Source organism: Ovis canadensis, chromosome 8 (assembly GCF_042477335.2).
Source record: "Ovis canadensis isolate MfBH-ARS-UI-01 breed Bighorn chromosome 8, ARS-UI_OviCan_v2, whole genome shotgun sequence".
Classification (NCBI taxonomy): Eukaryota; Metazoa; Chordata; class Mammalia; order Artiodactyla; family Bovidae; genus Ovis; species Ovis canadensis.
Genome location: NC_091252.1, coordinates 96,070,913 through 96,087,639, shown reverse-complemented (window position 1 = coordinate 96,087,639; position 16,727 = coordinate 96,070,913). Strand labels below are relative to the sequence as shown.

The following is a 16,727-nucleotide window of genomic DNA, read 5'->3' as shown; positions in this document are numbered from 1 at the left end:
AGACAGCCACGGAGAGACGCAGCACCCCTTCCCCAGTCCCTTAACCCGCGTTCAGGGTCTTCCAGGTGCCACAGCCTCTTCAGCAGGGAGCGGTGCTGGTTCCCGGAGTGTCACTTTTCTAAGAATGAAAAACCTGTGGGTGTGAAGCCTCCCCTCTGTCCCTGGAGCAGTGGAGGACGGAGTGCAGGGTCACGTCCAGTCTGACGTCTCTGTGGTGGCTGAGGTCAGCCTTGCTCAGAGCCTGCTCTGAGACCCAACATGGAAGAGAAAATGCCAAGTTCGCTTCACATTGGAGGTTGGTGCAGGGTCCTCCCGGGTGTTAGGAGCCACATCCTAGGCCTGCAGCTTTGAGGCAGGGGGCACTGAATGTACTTCTTCCAGGAAACAAAGCCCACAAAGGGACCTGATTAAAAAAACACCAAGCTTGTGAGATGAGTTTAAGGGAAGTGGACCATTCTGTGACTGACGTGGAGAAAACGTGGATGCACGTTCTGAGCTGGCTGACTACCTCTTTACCGTTCGTCAAGGAAACACATGTGGTTTGCCTTTTTCGTAGGATCACAGGGCAGTACTGGAATGTCCTCTGAAGAGAGCCGATAAAAGCGGCCAAGGATGTTTAAAGATTTTTAGATGTGCTTTTCCAGCAGACACTAAAAGACATCTGAAAGACAGCGATGGAGATGTACAATCGAGCAACTGCCCAGCCGCAATGTAGAAACAGCTGTGACAGACACAGACAGGGCCCCGGCGGTTTCTGGTTTTCCTCCTGGAGAAGCAGAGCAGCGTCCTGGCTGGTCCCCAAGCCAAACAGATGAGGCTTTTCAGAGGCTGTAAGAACTCACTTGTAACTGTGGACGGACGTGGGAAGGCAGACTGGAGGGACCCGTTCCCCACTCACAAGAGGACGTTCCGTCCAGCGTTTGTCTGACATGCTGCCGGGTCTGAGCAGGAGGAGCGCATCCTCTGGGGCCACAAGGGAGGCCCACGGGGGCTGCGGTTCTACCTGCAGCTGCTGACCTCCCCTCCTGCTCCGGGGATGCTCGGGAGGGCGGCCACTGGCATGACTGTCCTGCTGACTGCATGCCGATCACTCAGGCTGACCTGTTCCACGTCAGCATCACCTCCTTCAGCAGCTGTGCTCCCAATGCCTTAACCGTGCAGCCCCTCCTACTGTTTACAGAGCACCAGATTAAGCAGCTGGGACACACGTGTTCCCTGACTCGCCGGCCCTGCCTCCAGGAGCCGCAGGTTACACACAGCTGGTCTTTCTCCACACATGCAGGTGGACAAGCCTCCCGGGACCAGTCCCTCTGCCCTCGGAGACGACCCTCACCCTGCACAGAAAGCCGGGGGGCTCGGCTCTCAGCCAATCACCTGAGCTGCAGCAGGGACCCAGCAAGGATGCACGAGCAGGCGTCCCAAGCTCCGAGGCTGTGTCTCAGCTGCCTGCATCCTTGGCGTCAGTGTCCCAGAGCTTCCGAGCACGTTACACGGAGACCGAGTGCAGCAGACGCCCCCGGGCTTCCTGTCCCGCCTGCCACCCGCATGTCCGGGGCAGCGGGCACCCCCGAGAGCAGGCTCGGCACACAGTCCTGGATCTCTTGACCTGGGACAGCTGAGACCCACTCACAGCACCTGCCACCACCTGGCATCTGTTTATGACGCTTGGCTGTTGGAGATGACCATTCTTCTGGGCAGAAACAGCAGAATACCCAGCTTCACCTCAACAGCTGGCGTGCTGTCCCCTTTGCAGGGGGCAGGCCAGCTCCCGCCTCCTCCCTATCCACCCCCCACACCCTGCAGTGCCACAGCGAGCAGCCAGTCACGAAGGGACACTGATTTAGAGGCTTTGATAACTGAATTTCAACTGTCTTCTTTTGATGCCCTTTTTCTAAAGTAAAAATAGAAACCTTTCTGGAGCACAGTGAGGCCAAAGTGAAATTGGTCCCCACTGTGAATTTCAGTTCTCAGTGGGGGAAAAAAGCAAAGGGTTTCTCCAGTAAAGGGTAAGTAGCTACAAATGAAACATTCCCCAGTCCCTGTAGCCTTGTCCTATTTTAATATTAGGGTTACAGATTAATTAAAAAATAACAGCATTTACTTAAGACCTTTTCAGTACCTAGAAAATATCTCCTAGGACTGCTGGTAAAGCTTTTCACCGAGCAAGACTTGTACAATTTTTACCTTTATTTTTTTTTATACAGTCTCGTTTCACATGTTGGAGTGACTCGAGAGTTCTGAAATTTCTAGCATCCATGTTCCCTTGAGTTTTAATGAAGTAAGTGGTATGAATACAAAGTTTGGGATGCTGAAAAACAATCCGTTCAGAAGGTGGGTCAGAAACCACTAGGGCTGCACACGTGTGAGGAAGTCACTCAAACAGGAATGATCTGAATGGACCAAGAAAAAAAAAACTCACCTAATGTAGGAAAAGAACTGTGCTTCTAAAATTTATAATAGTTGACTCAAGAAGAGAGCAAGTGGAGTGAGGAGACAGCAGGTCGCTGGAGCGAGTGACAGGGGCCACCCCAGAACAGGGGCTGGCGGCCCTTTAACAGTAAGTCAGGATGAGGCTGGGTGCTTAGGAGGCTGTTGGGCTACAGGGACGGCGAAGTAGTCCAAACAGCATAGACGTTTCCATCACAAAAACCAACTGATCATCTCAGTAGGTGCAGAAAGAACATCAAGCAAAGTCAAACATCCAGTCATGATAGAAACAATAAACCAGGAAAACGAGACATCTTCAACCTCATACACGGCATTTATGAAAAGCCCACAAGGAACACCATAAATTAAAAGAATGACTGTTGCTAGCTAAGGTCAAAATCATGACAAAAACATGATTCTCACCAGAGCAGATCTGTTTTCTGGCTGGGGGCTGGGGCGCGGGGCAGTGGGGGCCACAATTTAACAAGCTGATCCTAAAATTCTTAGGGAAACACAAACGACCCAGAATAACCAAAACAATCTTGAGGAAGCAGAACGAAGTTGAAGAGCTCACACTTTCCAACTTCAAAACTTCCTTTACAAAGCTACATTAATCCAGACAGTGGGGTTCTACATAAGACAGCCGTGCAGATCGATGGAACAGAACCGAGAGTCGAGAGATAAACCCCTAGATTTGTGTTCAAGTGATTTCAACAAGGATGCCAAAACAATTCAACAGAGAAAAAAAGTTTTTAACAAATGAATGCAAGGTCTAATAAATATTGACATGCAGAATGGTGAACCTGGACCCTTATCTGATATGATATATAAACATTAAAAGTAGACGACAGAGCTAAATATGAGAGCTAAAACTATACAACTCTTAGAAGAAAATACTTCATGACCTTGAGTCGTCATGATATCAAGAGCACATGCAATGAAGAAGCAGCTTGTACACCAGACTTCAAAATTTAAGACTTCTGTACTTCAAAAGAAACCATTAAAATGTGAAGAGATAAACCACAGACTGTGGGATAAAACATTTGCAAATCAAGTATCTGGGAAAGCATTTGTATCCAGAATGTATAAAACTCTCTCACAACTTAGTAAGAAGACAAGTGACCCAGTACAAAACTGGGCAAAAATTCATAGACACCTCACTAAAGAAGACAGATAAGCATCCAACACACACCAGAAACGCTCACCACGGTCAGGGAAATGCAGATCAGAACCATAATGGACACCGCCTGACATATTCTGGGACGGCTACTATATAAAAAGACAGTATCGAGAGTTGGCAAGGGCTGGAAAAAGCTAGAACCTTCTGTGTTGCTGGTTGGGAAGGTAAGCCAACGCAGCAGCCACTTTGTCAGTCTGACAGTTTGTTAAGAAACTGAACATGGATTTACCCTATGAGCCAGCAGTTCCACTCTCAAGAGAAATGAAAATACAGATCCACGCAAAGACCTGTACGCAAATGTTCGCAGCAGCATCATTCACTGCAGCCAAAAAGTGAAAGCAGTCAATGAATAAATCAATCACGTGGTATATCCATACAGTGGATCAATACTCAGCAATAAAAAGGGACAGTGCAATTAACACAATGTTACGACCGCACAAACCTTGGAATCGGGCTAAGTGACAGAGGCCGACACAGAGGAGCGCAGTCTGAAATCCCACTTATACCACACGTCTAGAAGAGGCTCATCTACAGAATCGGTAGGTGGCTCGGTGGCTGCCTACAGCTGGGGGAGGGCTGACTGCAATTGGACATGAGCTTTCTTTCGGGGAAACGGACTTATTCTAAGATGGATTATAATGACGGCTGTACAACTACGTACCTATGTTAAAAACCACTGAACTGTACACTTTAAATGTTACATAAATCATCCCTCCGATAGCTATTTTAAAACAACGAAATTATAAATCATTCTGTTATGCCAACTCAAGGACATTAATTTCTGTGCTGAGGGGATCAGCGCCCTGGAGGGAAGGCGAACATAGACAGAACATGGTTGAGCCAGCCCTTGCCCAGAGTCAGCTGCCACGTGTCAGGACTGCGTCAGATGCCCTCTAGAAAGATTTCAGGAAGCTTTAAGGTCAATCTTTTAAAAACATTTAATAGCAAAGAGAAATAAAAGAATACCATCAACAACAGATAATTTGGGCTATTTTAGAAAACTAACTGCTGAAATATTTACATTCTGAAAAAAGACGCTTTCAAGATATTATTCAGCAGTATGTACAGTGACCCGGCACCTACACATCTTGATTTAAAAATAAAACTGAGCCCTCAACATGTGACAACAAGGCTTGAACTTTTATCTACTCTGAACTTGCAGGGAACATCCAAGGCCTTGAAAGGGCCTCCGACGTCCTCAGCATTGCTTCGTCTCTCTGTGGCGAGGCGACCCTGGACCCTGAAGGCCTGACAGTGCCCCTTCTCTTGAGGGACACGCAGTGACAAGGGCAGATGCCTGTACGGATAACGTGTCGGCTCTGAAGCTGATGACCATTGAGAGACAATATAACAGCTTTCCTAAAATAAACCATTTATTGAAAAAAGAACCTTTTTTCTTAAAATTTCATTAATCGGCCTTTTGCAGAACAAATCTGTGGCTTGCCAACAACAACAAAAAAGGTAAGGTTTCACAGTCAGTGCACTCGACAAAACAGGAGATTAACAGCAAGGCCCGGGGCGCCTGATAACACTACAACTGCTTCTGGACCTAGAGAGGTCGACGGTGTTACCCTGATGCCACGGTTCTCTGTCGGCCGGGATACGGCGGGCACGGAGGCGGGGGTCCATGTACAGTAGTAATGGCACTTGGCACGCAGCTTCTCCACCTCGCGGACGCCAGCTCTCAGGGGGCCCTGGGCCACGGGGCGCAGATGGGAGCAGCAGGAGGCAGATGCTCGTCACCGGGCAGCCGGCCGTCTCGGAGGGTCAGCGAGGGCGACGCCGCTTCTCGGCGCGGTCTTCGTGGAAACGCTGCATACAGTAGTGATCGAGGGGACTCTCCGAGTACAGGCACTCTGCCAGGCCCCAGGCCCGTCAGCTTCACTCTTCATCCGTGCAAACCTGTGAGGAAGGCAGGACAGCGCTGAGTGCCACTCATGCGTGCCACGCGCCAGGTTTACGGGCGAGTCCTCACCGGCGCCCCCTGATGCTACCGCAGTGAGCCTGGCCCAGGGCAGAGGCGTGATTGAGGCAGTGGGATGTCACTGCCAAGCTCCGGCTTTACGGACTACTAACAGCATCTGTCAGGATATACCTATACAAGTCACCAAACATTGTTTATACACCTTATAAACAATAAACACATTTTTATTTAGTTACAAATCCCTAGTATCTATGCAGCACACAGCTACTGGCTCCTTGATTTCACTCCCCCAGGAAAAACGTCACCATCCCCCCAGCCTCATCTCCCCTAATCAGGACCTGTCAATGTTTTCTCCAGGGTTCCGCTCTCTTTCCATTTCTTCTCCAAATACTGTCCCAGCGGTATTTCTGTCTGCAAGCCTATCTCCTACCCCAATTTTCTCCTGAGTGCCAGTCCAAAGTATTCACATGCCCCAGCAGGTGTCCCAGACATACCTCAAACTCCATCTACCAAAGAGAAAACCACCCCTCCCAGATCCCCCGCTCAGCCAGCGGCCCTCCTGACCTGTCCTGGTGAGCGGAACCCAATAGCTGGTGACGCGAGCAGGGGCTGGCGCCGTCCTGGGCTCCTGCCCCTGCGCACCTCCTTCCACACCCGGTCAGTCACACACTCGCAGCCACCTTAACCTCTCAGTTCAGTTCAGTGGCTCAGTCGTGTCCGACTCTTTGCGACCCCATGAACCGCAGCACGCCAGGCCTCCCTGTCCATCACCAACTCCTGGAGTCCACCCAAACCCATGTCCATTGAGTCAGTGATGCCATCCAACCATCTCATTCTCTGTCGTCCCCTTCTCCCGCCGTCAATCTTTCCCAGCATCAGAGTCTTTTCCAATGAGTCAGTTCTTTGCATCAGGTGACCAAAGTACTGGAGATTCAGTTTCAACATCAGTCCTTCCGACCAACACCCAGGACTGATCTCCTTTAGGATGGACTGCGTGGCTGATCCCTCACCCCTGACCTCCCTTCCCACCCTTTCGGCCGTGTTGCCAGCTTCCTACCTAGCCTCCTGCCTCCACAGTCGTCACTCAACAGCACAATCATCGTGTCGTGCTTGACGATAAAACTGACATCCCTTCTCACGGCTCCTGCCTACCCTCGGGCGCTATCGCTGGCCGCCAGCCTCATCCTGTGCACCGTCAGCTCTCACTGACACCCAGCTTCACCCTCTTGGGAGGCAGACTCCCTTCCACTCTGTCCCCCCGACTCCTGCCTCTGCTCCCTGAGCTGGCTAATCCCTCCCCAACGGCTCTGGCATCTCACTCTGAAGGAAGCAGGAGCTGGGGTCACCTGATGGGATGGAAGTCCTCTCCTCGGTGACGCCGCAACGTGGCACACGTTCCACCGCCACGGCTCTAACACGGCCCTTGTTCGGTACTCAGTCCGTCTCTGCTCCCTCAGTAGAGACTGGCTGCTACCAACCCTGCACTCAAGCAGACTGCATGCTCTGAAGAGAAACTGTCTCTCACCCCGTCCCCCTGAAAATCCCCTTTCACGGTCCCAAGGGCCCCTCCAAGCACCAACGTGGGTCAAGGAGAACCACAACGAACATCTGCCCAAAGGAAAAAAAACATACAGAATTCCCCGGCACCGGACATTTTAGCTCCTTCCCATTTCAGGTATAGATTTAAGCTTCCAAATTTCATTAAAGTGCCAGATGCAAACAGAACACAAACATTTATTCAGCACTCTGCCAAACCTTGACGAAGGAATGGTCGAGGAGCTGGCTGGCTGTCCACCGCATCCTGGGCTCGCTCTCCAGGCAGTGAGAAAGGAAGTCCTTCCCTTCGGGGCTTACTCGTTCAGGGATCGGCGGCTTGTGCCCCATCCCCACTTTGTACATAATCTGAAAGTTGTGTTCATACTCATGCCAAGGTCTCTAAAAACAGGGAAAAAATCAGGTTTCGACACTATGTGACCATAAAGAAAAAGCAGCTGCCCTGTCTCTTTTTAGACATCTCAGTATCGATACGTACCAAGGCCAGCAAACTTTTACATAAGCTTGCAAGCCAGGCGGTCTCTGTCACAACTATTCAATTTTCCCATTATAACATAAAAGCAGGCTTAGGCTACAATATACAAATGAATGGGTATAGCTGCATTCCAATAAAACTTTATTTACAAAATCAGGCGGTGGGCATAGTCTGCCTAGCCCCTGAGGTGTCCTATCGTCCAGCATTACCTAGATGTCATCGTCATCTAAAACATAAAATAATATTAAAATGTCAATAAAACAAAACCCAACAGCTACCTTACTGGGATGGTTAATATGCTACCTTGTTGAATAATCAACATTAAATTTTACTAGTGCCAAGCTTATTTTATTACAGTTACAGGGAAATGAGATTCATGGGGGAAAGAACATAGCCTCCCAATTTATGTACCATTGTTTAGCTATTGAGATGTGTATTCTTCAGTATGAGAACTCGCTCTTTTTCCAACATATGGCTTGATTGAAATAACAGGTACCGTGGGCACCTATGTTAATGCCAACAGAAATAATACTAGCTAATATTTATTGAGCACTTATTCTCAGCTACTGCCAAGTCGAGCTGTATAATAATTTAATTTCCTAGTAATAATACTTGAGGTTTGTAACTTTCTGCTTTACAACTAATGCTATAAACCTCCCCTGCCAAACACACAACCTTTATACGTTTGTACAATTGTTCATCAGCAGTATCTACATCAGATCAGTTTTGAGGATTTTCAGATACTACGTCACACGCAACAGCTTTACTGCCCTTAAAATCGATATGCTCTGTCTGTCCTTCCTTCCGTCTCCCACTGCTAAATCGCTTCAGTCGTGTCTGACTCTTTGCGGCCCCATGGACTGTAGCCCGCCAGGCTCCTCTGTCCATGGGATTCTCCAGGCAAGAACACGGGAGTGGGTTGCCATGCCCTCTTCCAGGGGATCTTCCCAACTCGGGGATCGAACCTGCAATTCCTGCACCGGCAGGCTGGCTCTCTACCACGAGCACCACCTGGGAAGCCCTGGCAACCTCCGATCTTCTCTGACGCACCTGTTCTGCCTCTTCTGGAAAGGCAGAAGGCTGAGAGTCACATAGGATGTGGCGTTTTCAGACTGGGCTCGTTCACTCGGCAGTGAATACGCGTTTTCAGGTTCCTCCCTGTCGTTTCACGGCCAGTTTCTTTTTGTCACTGCGTAACATTCCGTTGTGTGGATTATCACAGTTTATCCATTTATTCAATTATGGATAAAACAGATACAGGCATTCACATGCCAGTCTTTGTGTGGACAGGAGGTTTCCACTTCTGTCTCTTCTCGTATCTGTTTACTTTTCTATGTTTTAACTGGAGTTTTGTGCTTTTCCTTTTCCTTGGAGGACTCCTCCAAGTCATGCATCTGATAAACATTTGATTTGATTTCTAGTTTGTCCCTCATGTTAACTTACCGTATCTTTCGACAGGTCATGTTCTCTATTTTGCAGGAAACGTGCTTTTCCTTTTCCTTGGAGGACTCCTCCAAGTCATGCATCTGATAAACATTTGATTTGATTTCTAGTTTGTCCCTCATGTTAACTTACCGTATCTTTCGACAGGTCATGTTCTCTATTTTGCAGGAAACGTGTTCCTGGTATTCACAATGGGAGTGAAGCCACATGACTGCTCTGTTAATGCAAAGCGGCCCCCTCAAGGCTTTCCACCAGGCCTGGGCTCTGCTCACCTTGCCAGTCACCATCTCTATGACAACACACCCCAGGCTCCAGACGTCAGCCGCACGCCCGTGGCCTTCTCCTTTGGCTCGAGTGATGACTTCCGGAGCCATGTACGCTTTAAAAGCCACAGATACGAGGAACGGGTTACAAATACAGCATCGTGAATTAAAAGAGCCAAGCAAAACATTAATATTATCTAATATTCCACAGAGAAGAAGCAACTGATTTGTTCAGGGGAAACTTTCTCTCAATTACATAATAAAAAATATCAAGACTTCAAAATAAATATTTCAAAATAATTTCTTGAATGGATATTTTAGGAGCCAAATTAATCTCCTAAAAGACAATTCTGAATGGGCAAATATTCACATAAATTCTATTTGTGACAGAAAGTATGAAATTTAACCTGCAAAAGAGAATGTGAAGTTTTATGACATGTTTCTAAATGATCAAGACAAATAATCACCGTTTAAACATAATGCTGTTTTGACTAGAATAGTTTTAATAAACCCAGTGTGAAACACAAGGCTTTTCTGGGAAGGGAAATGAGGCCTTTCTTCCCCGCTGTAAGTTTAAGGGAGATATGTGACTTCCCAATCTGATGAGCACTTTCAGGTATGGCTCCTCCCAGCCTGGCGAGAAGCCCTGACCACTCCCCATGTCTGCCAGCCAGGAGGAGGCGGACAGGCAGGGTCCCAGCATGTTGGAGGGAGCCCCAGGGCAGAGCCCAACCCCGCCGGACCCACCTGCTGTCCCCAGCGTGCTGTTCACTTCACCAGGCATGGTCTGCGCATTGTTCTTAAGCTTCACTGAGCATCCAAAATCCCCCAGCTTGATTAGTCCAGACGAGGTCAGGAAGATGTTGGCACCTGAGGAGAAATGAGCAGTGGTGAGCCTCTGAAACACAACACAGGCGTTTTGAAGCTTAAGTGGTAACCTGAACTATCAGGAACTTGATTCGCAACATTATAAAGATTTATGATACTTTACTTGCAAAGGGTTATCATTAGAAGGATTTTAAGCCTCATTCACAAATGGTAATAAAAAGTAAAGAAATTTTAATGTCAGTGCAGACAGCTTTGACAAATTCTGAACTGAAACACACGCATAAATTCCAACATTAAAAATGCAGGGAGAGGGACTTCCTTAGTGGTACAGTGGATAAGGATCCGCCTGCCAATGCAGGGGACGCGGGTATGCTCCCTGGTCTGGGAAGGTTCCGCCTGCCGCAGGGCAGCTGAACACAACTGCCGGGTCCGAGCGCTGCCACTGCTGAAGCCTGTGCACCCGGAGCCTGCGCTCTGCACAGAGAGAAGCCACATCCACGAGGAGCCCGCGCACCGCAAGGACGGGCAGCCCCTGCTCACCACCGCCAGAGAACGTCCGCATGCAGCTACGAAGACCCACAATAGCCAAATATGAAACAACAAATTTTTTAAAAACCCAGGGAGATACTTCAAAGGGAAATTACCTACAAACCACAAATGCCTGTGGCAGCAGTTCTGAAGGTGAGAGCTGGTGTAGCCTCAGCAGTGGCCGTAGCAGGAAGCAAGTGTAATCGAGACTTCACACACACACACACACACACACACACTCTCACACACACTCTCTCTCTCTCTCTCTCTGCTGGTCTGCAGAGATGCATCCGAAGCTGCCATCAGACTGAGTCCAGGCTGATGCAAAGAATGTTCTGTGCACGTCTCCTATCTCAGGAGTAGCGCACACACCTGGCTCGTACTCCAGTTGGAACCTGGGGTCACCGTTCATCTCCCGGGGTGGCCCCGCCTCCTGCAGGCTACAAGGCCTGAACCCCTCTCACTGAGCCACATGGCTCAGCCTTCTGTCCAAGGTACCTCCCTCCAAAGGCCATATAGAGCCCTCATGTTAGACAGCCAGCTGCACAATGAGCTGCTGACCCTCCCCGCTCCCAGGGCAGGCTGTCCCCCGGTGCATACTGCGCTAATGCGGGGTTCTAGAGCTGACTCACAGGCCCTCTCTCTCAGCCACACTGAGCTCTAAAGATCAGCACACGGATGCACAGGGATGGACTTGATTCAAGGACTCTGAGGGATTCTCTTTATGGCCACGGCCAACGACACGAAGGTACCACTTCCTTAGTGTTTGTGTCAGAACAACTGGAAATGGGCTATGCCATGGCCTCAGCCAGAGCTGAAGCAAATGCCCAGACAACAAAGCAATGTGGTGGACGGGGTGGGCGGGCAGCGAGACGGGCACACCGGGCACGCAGAAGCCAGGACAGAGTGTGCAAAGCAGGCCCGGGGGTGGCCCAGCCCCACGGAGGCTAAGGCCTGGTCGCAAGTCCAGCCATCTACAGTGAACCTGTGTAGGTTGGCCTCAGGTCAAGGGAGAGAATGAAATCCTTCAGTCTGGGGTCAGTTAGAGACCAACCTAATCTGTCATTCTAACTATCCCTGAGACTCCCAAATACACAGATCAGGAGCACGGTGTGGGTCAGGTAAACAGGGAGGCAGTTCTGGGATAAGCATGGCTGCTCCCCTCACAAGAGAAGGGCTAGCACTTGCCTTCAGTCAGCGTGACCAAGCTGACCTCGAGCAGAACTCTACACTGGAGGAGGCTGGCGTAAATAAACCCTGAAGTCAAAGTGTTCGTCGCTAGGTCATGTTCCACAATTTGTGACCCCATGGACTGTAGCCCACCAGGCTCCTCTGTCCACGGGATTCTCCAGGCAAGAACACTGGAGTGGGCTGCCACGCCCTCCTCCAGGGGATCTTCCCAACCCAGGGATCAAACCCGGGTCTCCTGCATTGCAGGCAGATTCTTTGCCATCTGAGCCACCAGGGAAACCCAAATAAACTGCCCTCTCCGCAAACTCAGCTGTAAACCGTAACTGACACCAGCCTTCCTGACTCACCATCACTTAACATGTTCACATTCAAATTCAGAAGGGAAAGAAAGGATGTTCTGATCACAAGCCAAATCAGCCTATACAGCAGCAGGTTTCATTTTGGGGCACAGATCTGGCTAAATGTAGTGCTGAGTAGAAAGAGCAGAGCTACGTGCTCCTGGAAGGAGATGTGCGGCCTGTACAGTTTCTCAATGCTGGGTTCTTTACAGAAGAATATTCAAAGTAAAGCTGTTTCTTTCTGGAGAAGTGAGGGCAGCCACCCCGTGCTGAGCACGGCTGATGCCCTGGTGGGTAGGAGAGTGTGGGGATCACCTTTAATGTCACGGTGAACTATGCCGTGCTCGTGGAGGACGTTGATGGCCACGGTGATCTGCTTCGTATACAGCCTGATGACGTGCTCCTGGAGTCCCAGCCGCGACACCTCTTCCAAGGTGCCCTCGTCACAGTACTCCATGAAGATGTACATCTCCTCCTGCGGGAGGAACCACACAGGGCCCCATGTCCACCTGGGCGCTGAGTGCAGAGCCTGGAACGCTCCACTGGCCACGCCCCCGGGGACGCTTCCTTCTAAGGGTCAGCTACACTGGTCATCCTGAAGTCTGAATTCATCTCAAAACGGTCATTTCTAACTCCTCTATAAAAAGTGGTGTCTCTGCCTGCCTCCTCTGTCTGGAATTATACAGCTTGTTGGGATAAGACCATCGCCGAATCACAGGTGATAAATGTCTGTAACCCTCTGAAATTTCAGTCTGCTATATAATCTCAGACAGGGACCAACAGGACTGTCCCTATAAATGTATTATTAAGTACTGAAACACATCCTTTTCAGATATGAATTTATCCATGAAAAACATTAAAAATCGCCAGTATCCAACTTCCCCAGAAGCTCCTATTCCACCAAGAAGCTCCAGGTGATCCTCTTTCCCTCCAAGTGTTTACTGCTAAACACACAGGGGAAAATAAGCTGAGGTCTTCGCTTTCTCTCATTTTACAATGGTTCTTTAAATACAAACAAAAGGAAAAAAGAAAAATGACTGAACAGTGTGTTCAACAGTGGCTCGGCAAAAAACCAAAGGGGAAAAAGAAAAAAGCAAGCGACAGCAGCGTCGGGGGGCACTAGAGAAATCTTCCGATTGGCAGGATGGGTTTCAGTGCTTTCTAATGTCGGGTTAATGACTACGGTCTACAACTTACATTTCAGGAAGGACTCCTCTAGTTTCAGAGAGAAGGCAGAAATGGTGTAACTCATGGAGATTTCCTGATAATTGGGCAAAGTTACTGTGCTCTGAAATGAGAAGACCTGTGATGTAGGACAGGACTCCACCTGCGCCCTCACTGACCGCTCACACCGCACAGTGTGATCAAAGTTGGCTTACTCTATGGAGCTCCACACCAAAATACCGAACCAGATTGGGGTGCTTGATGCCTTCAAAGATTTTCAGCTCGTCTGCAGTTTCCTTGATGGTTTTATGGTCGTTGGGTTGAAACCGAATCTGGAAAAGGAAACCGGCACAAACTAGAAATGCGCCCACCTGACTTCCGGGCGGGCTCTCTTCCCCTCGCTGATGAGTTAAGCCCGCCTGCTTTAGAGTACACGCTCAGACAGCAGCCAGCGGATCTCTTTCCTAACTGCGGACTGAATTAACTGACCTAAGTGCCCCTTGGCGAGGATGAGGAGACGCTGCAGGGGTTGACGGGCAGGGCCGCACGGGCCCGGCGCCCCACGACGGCTCGCGGCACTGGCCTCGCCCGCCACAGCCCTCGGTGTCTCCCGGGGGGCCTTCCTTGGGCGTCCCTGGCTCCTGCCATTCTATCTCTAGCAGTTAACAGGCTGCTCATTCCTGAACCTTATCACAAATGTCCCCCAAACCCCCCGACCAAGTGCCCCACGGCCCCAAAGGTATAAATGCCTAGACTGTGGGAAACGTCAGCATTTGAGACGTCTGAAACGGTGCCCTGGGAGCACTTGGGCAAGCCCCCAGCTCGTGAACACAAGCCTCGCTCCGACTGTCCCGCGCAGAGGCCGCAGGGCCGGGCACCCACCTCCTTCATGGCCATCAGCTCGCCGGTGTCGACGTTGATGCAGGTGTACACCTTCCCGTACTGCCCTTCCCCTGTGAACAGGGACAGACGCGCTCTCAGCCCCCAAGGCCAGGCCACGCTAGCTCACTCCAACGTGCAGCGGTGTCTTCCCATCCCGACTCCACGTTCCCATGTCCAGAATCGGGCTTACCACAGTCTACTACTGCAAGAGCCAAACTATTTCTGAATGCTCCCTGATAACCTAAGTCTCGGGCAACCTTTTCACTATGTCTTACCTGTAAATACCTGTAAATAGAATAGAACCGACCGGCAAATCCCAGAAGGGGCCTGAAGGCGGTGCTGAGCCCTTGGTGCATACTCTGGAGCCCCTTATGGCCCTGAGGGAGGTCTGGGCCGGGGGCAGGGGCGCAGCCGGGGTAAGGCCTGGCTGCCATCCCAATAGGCCTCCCTGCTGTCCGTCCAGGTGTGTGGGATGTCAGTGGGGTATTCTACTAAGACACCTTCTGAAACATTAAACTAAGGGGATATATGGCTACATAAGACTGACAATGAGAATTCACACCATTTATAAAGGGTCTGATTCTGTTCGGTGTCTTCTGTCCTGACAGCTCTACAAAAACTTCCTGAGGCTCACAGGGTCCTATATTACAACTGCGTTTGTGTCTTCAGACCTAAATGCTCAACCGATAAATGCGTTTGAAAGGGGGAAAGATCTGAAACTTAATCAGCTCCTTCTCCACACAGTCTGTCACTAGTTATGTAACAGGAAACTGTTCCATCTGGAAATCAATTAATGTTTTTGAAGACACAGCCCCACTGGCATTTGTATTCAGTCTCGCTTCAGTAAGGATCGTGTGGGAATAAGATGTAAAGAATACAGACGAGACCAAAGCAGTAAGAGTTATGGAGTTCTCCACTGGCAATTTCTGGAGCTGTCAAGCAGAACTATTCCACTGAATGAATCATTTAAAAATCTCTTTTACACTGTTCTTAGAACATATCTTACAAGTGAAACCAAAAAATCAGAACCCTGTGCAAAAGAGAGGATGTTTATTTGCCACGCCTGTCAGAGAGAAAGACCAACCAACCATAGGAGACTTAGCCTAAAAAAGTGTGACTGTCGTTATTTCTAACAGGGGCCATCTTTGTGTCATGTTCTTGAGTTTCCTTACCGATTTTGTTTCCTCTTTGCCACTTAAAGGTCACCTTCCTCAAGCCAACGTGCATGACGTTGTCGTAAGACTTGGGGGTGTCACAGACTTGGCCAATGATGTTTTTTCTCCTCATTTCTCGATACCGCTTCTCTTCAAACAGTCGGACTGACTTCTGAATGGCTTCTATGGGTCCTTGCTTAGAAGCGGTATCTGCAGGCCGAAGTATAAACTCAGTCATCCCAACAACCACAATCAAGTCGACTTCCAGCAAACAATCATAAAAACGGATCCACAGACATTAGCACTCCAGCAAGCATCATCTATTCAGCCACACAGCATCTGAATTCAAGTCCCCAAAAGCTAACATCTTCAGAGCATACAATCCACTACAGGGAAATACACATACAGAATAGAAGCTACTCAGACAGAATCTTGGAGAAGGACATGGCAGCCCACTCCAGTGTTCTTGCCTGGAGAATCCCAGGGACGGGGGAGCCTGGTGGGCTGCCGTCCATGGGGTCACACAGAGTCGGACACGACTGAAGCGACTTAGCAGCAGCAGCAAACAGAATCAACAGTTTCCTCTCCTAACTGGTTAGACTCTGCAGTCACCACCTGTCTGCCTCTAGTCTCTCCTCTCCACTTGCTCTCACTGCTCAAAATTTTTTTACTGTTTAGCCGCTCAGTCATGTCTGACTCTCTGCGACCCCATGGACTGGAGCCCACCAGGTTCCTCTGTTTGTGGGATTTCCCAGGCGGGAATACTGGAGTGGGCTGTAACTTCCTTCTTCAGGCAATATTCCCCACCGAGGGATCGAGCTCGTGTGCCCTAGGTCTCCTGTGTTGTGGGCGGATTCTTTACCACTGAGCGACAAAGGAGTCCCCCAGAATTCTCTTACTCAAACGTAAAATCTGATCACATTGTTTACCCACATAATTTATTTCATGGTTTATCCCAACTTGCTGACCAACAGTCCAAGGCCATCACACAGGGTCCTTCCAGGCTCGCTTCTCCTGGCCACTGCCCCTGGCCCCATCGCAGTCTCCGGACCAGCCTGACTGCAAAGCCTCCACGGAGCACACAACACCGAGCCTCACTCCTCGCCCGTGCTCACGCCTCCCTGTCTTCCAGCTGTCAGAGCTCTACTCCCCTCCAGGAAGCTGTCTCTGCTCTCTGCTGGGAAGGGAGTAAAGCTTTCCTTTCTCTAGAGTCAGAATGGTTGGAACAAAACCCAGGCTTCACCTTTCTCTAGGTGTTTGAAAATCAACAAGTGAATTACCTTCTTTCGCCATCAAATCCCAAAACAAAAATACCTCATTCAGAGATACTATGAGAACTCAATGAAATTACACACAAAGCATTTAGCCTAGTGCCT

At 49.6% G+C, this 16,727-nt stretch overlaps 1 protein-coding gene across 5 annotated transcripts in view; it reads right to left on the bottom strand.

The window, feature by feature from the left end:
* Nucleotides 1-4,962: 4,962 nt before the first annotated feature.
* Nucleotides 4,963-16,727, bottom strand: part of MAP3K4 (mitogen-activated protein kinase kinase kinase 4) — a 107,505-nt gene continuing 95,740 nt past the window's right edge. For 2 of the 5 annotated variants that reach the window (XR_011258723.1, XR_011258724.1), the window contains 9 exons: nt 15,370-15,561; nt 14,198-14,268; nt 13,531-13,647; nt 13,349-13,439; nt 12,467-12,626; nt 10,014-10,136; nt 9,276-9,382; nt 7,287-7,466; nt 4,963-5,509 (listed from right to left, as the gene is read on the bottom strand). Coding sequence is in view for 3 of the 5 variants with exons in the window: in XM_069598868.1 (XP_069454969.1) it covers nt 5,489-5,509; nt 7,287-7,466; nt 9,276-9,382; nt 10,014-10,136; nt 12,467-12,626; nt 13,531-13,647; nt 14,198-14,268; nt 15,370-15,561 (971 nt within the window). In the remaining 2 variants the exon portion in view is untranslated. The remainder of the gene's footprint in view (nt 5,510-7,286; nt 7,467-9,275; nt 9,383-10,013; nt 10,137-12,466; nt 12,627-13,348; nt 13,440-13,530; nt 13,648-14,197; nt 14,269-15,369; nt 15,562-16,727) is intronic. The other 3 variants (XM_069598868.1, XM_069598870.1, XM_069598871.1) reach the window with 2 other exon arrangements.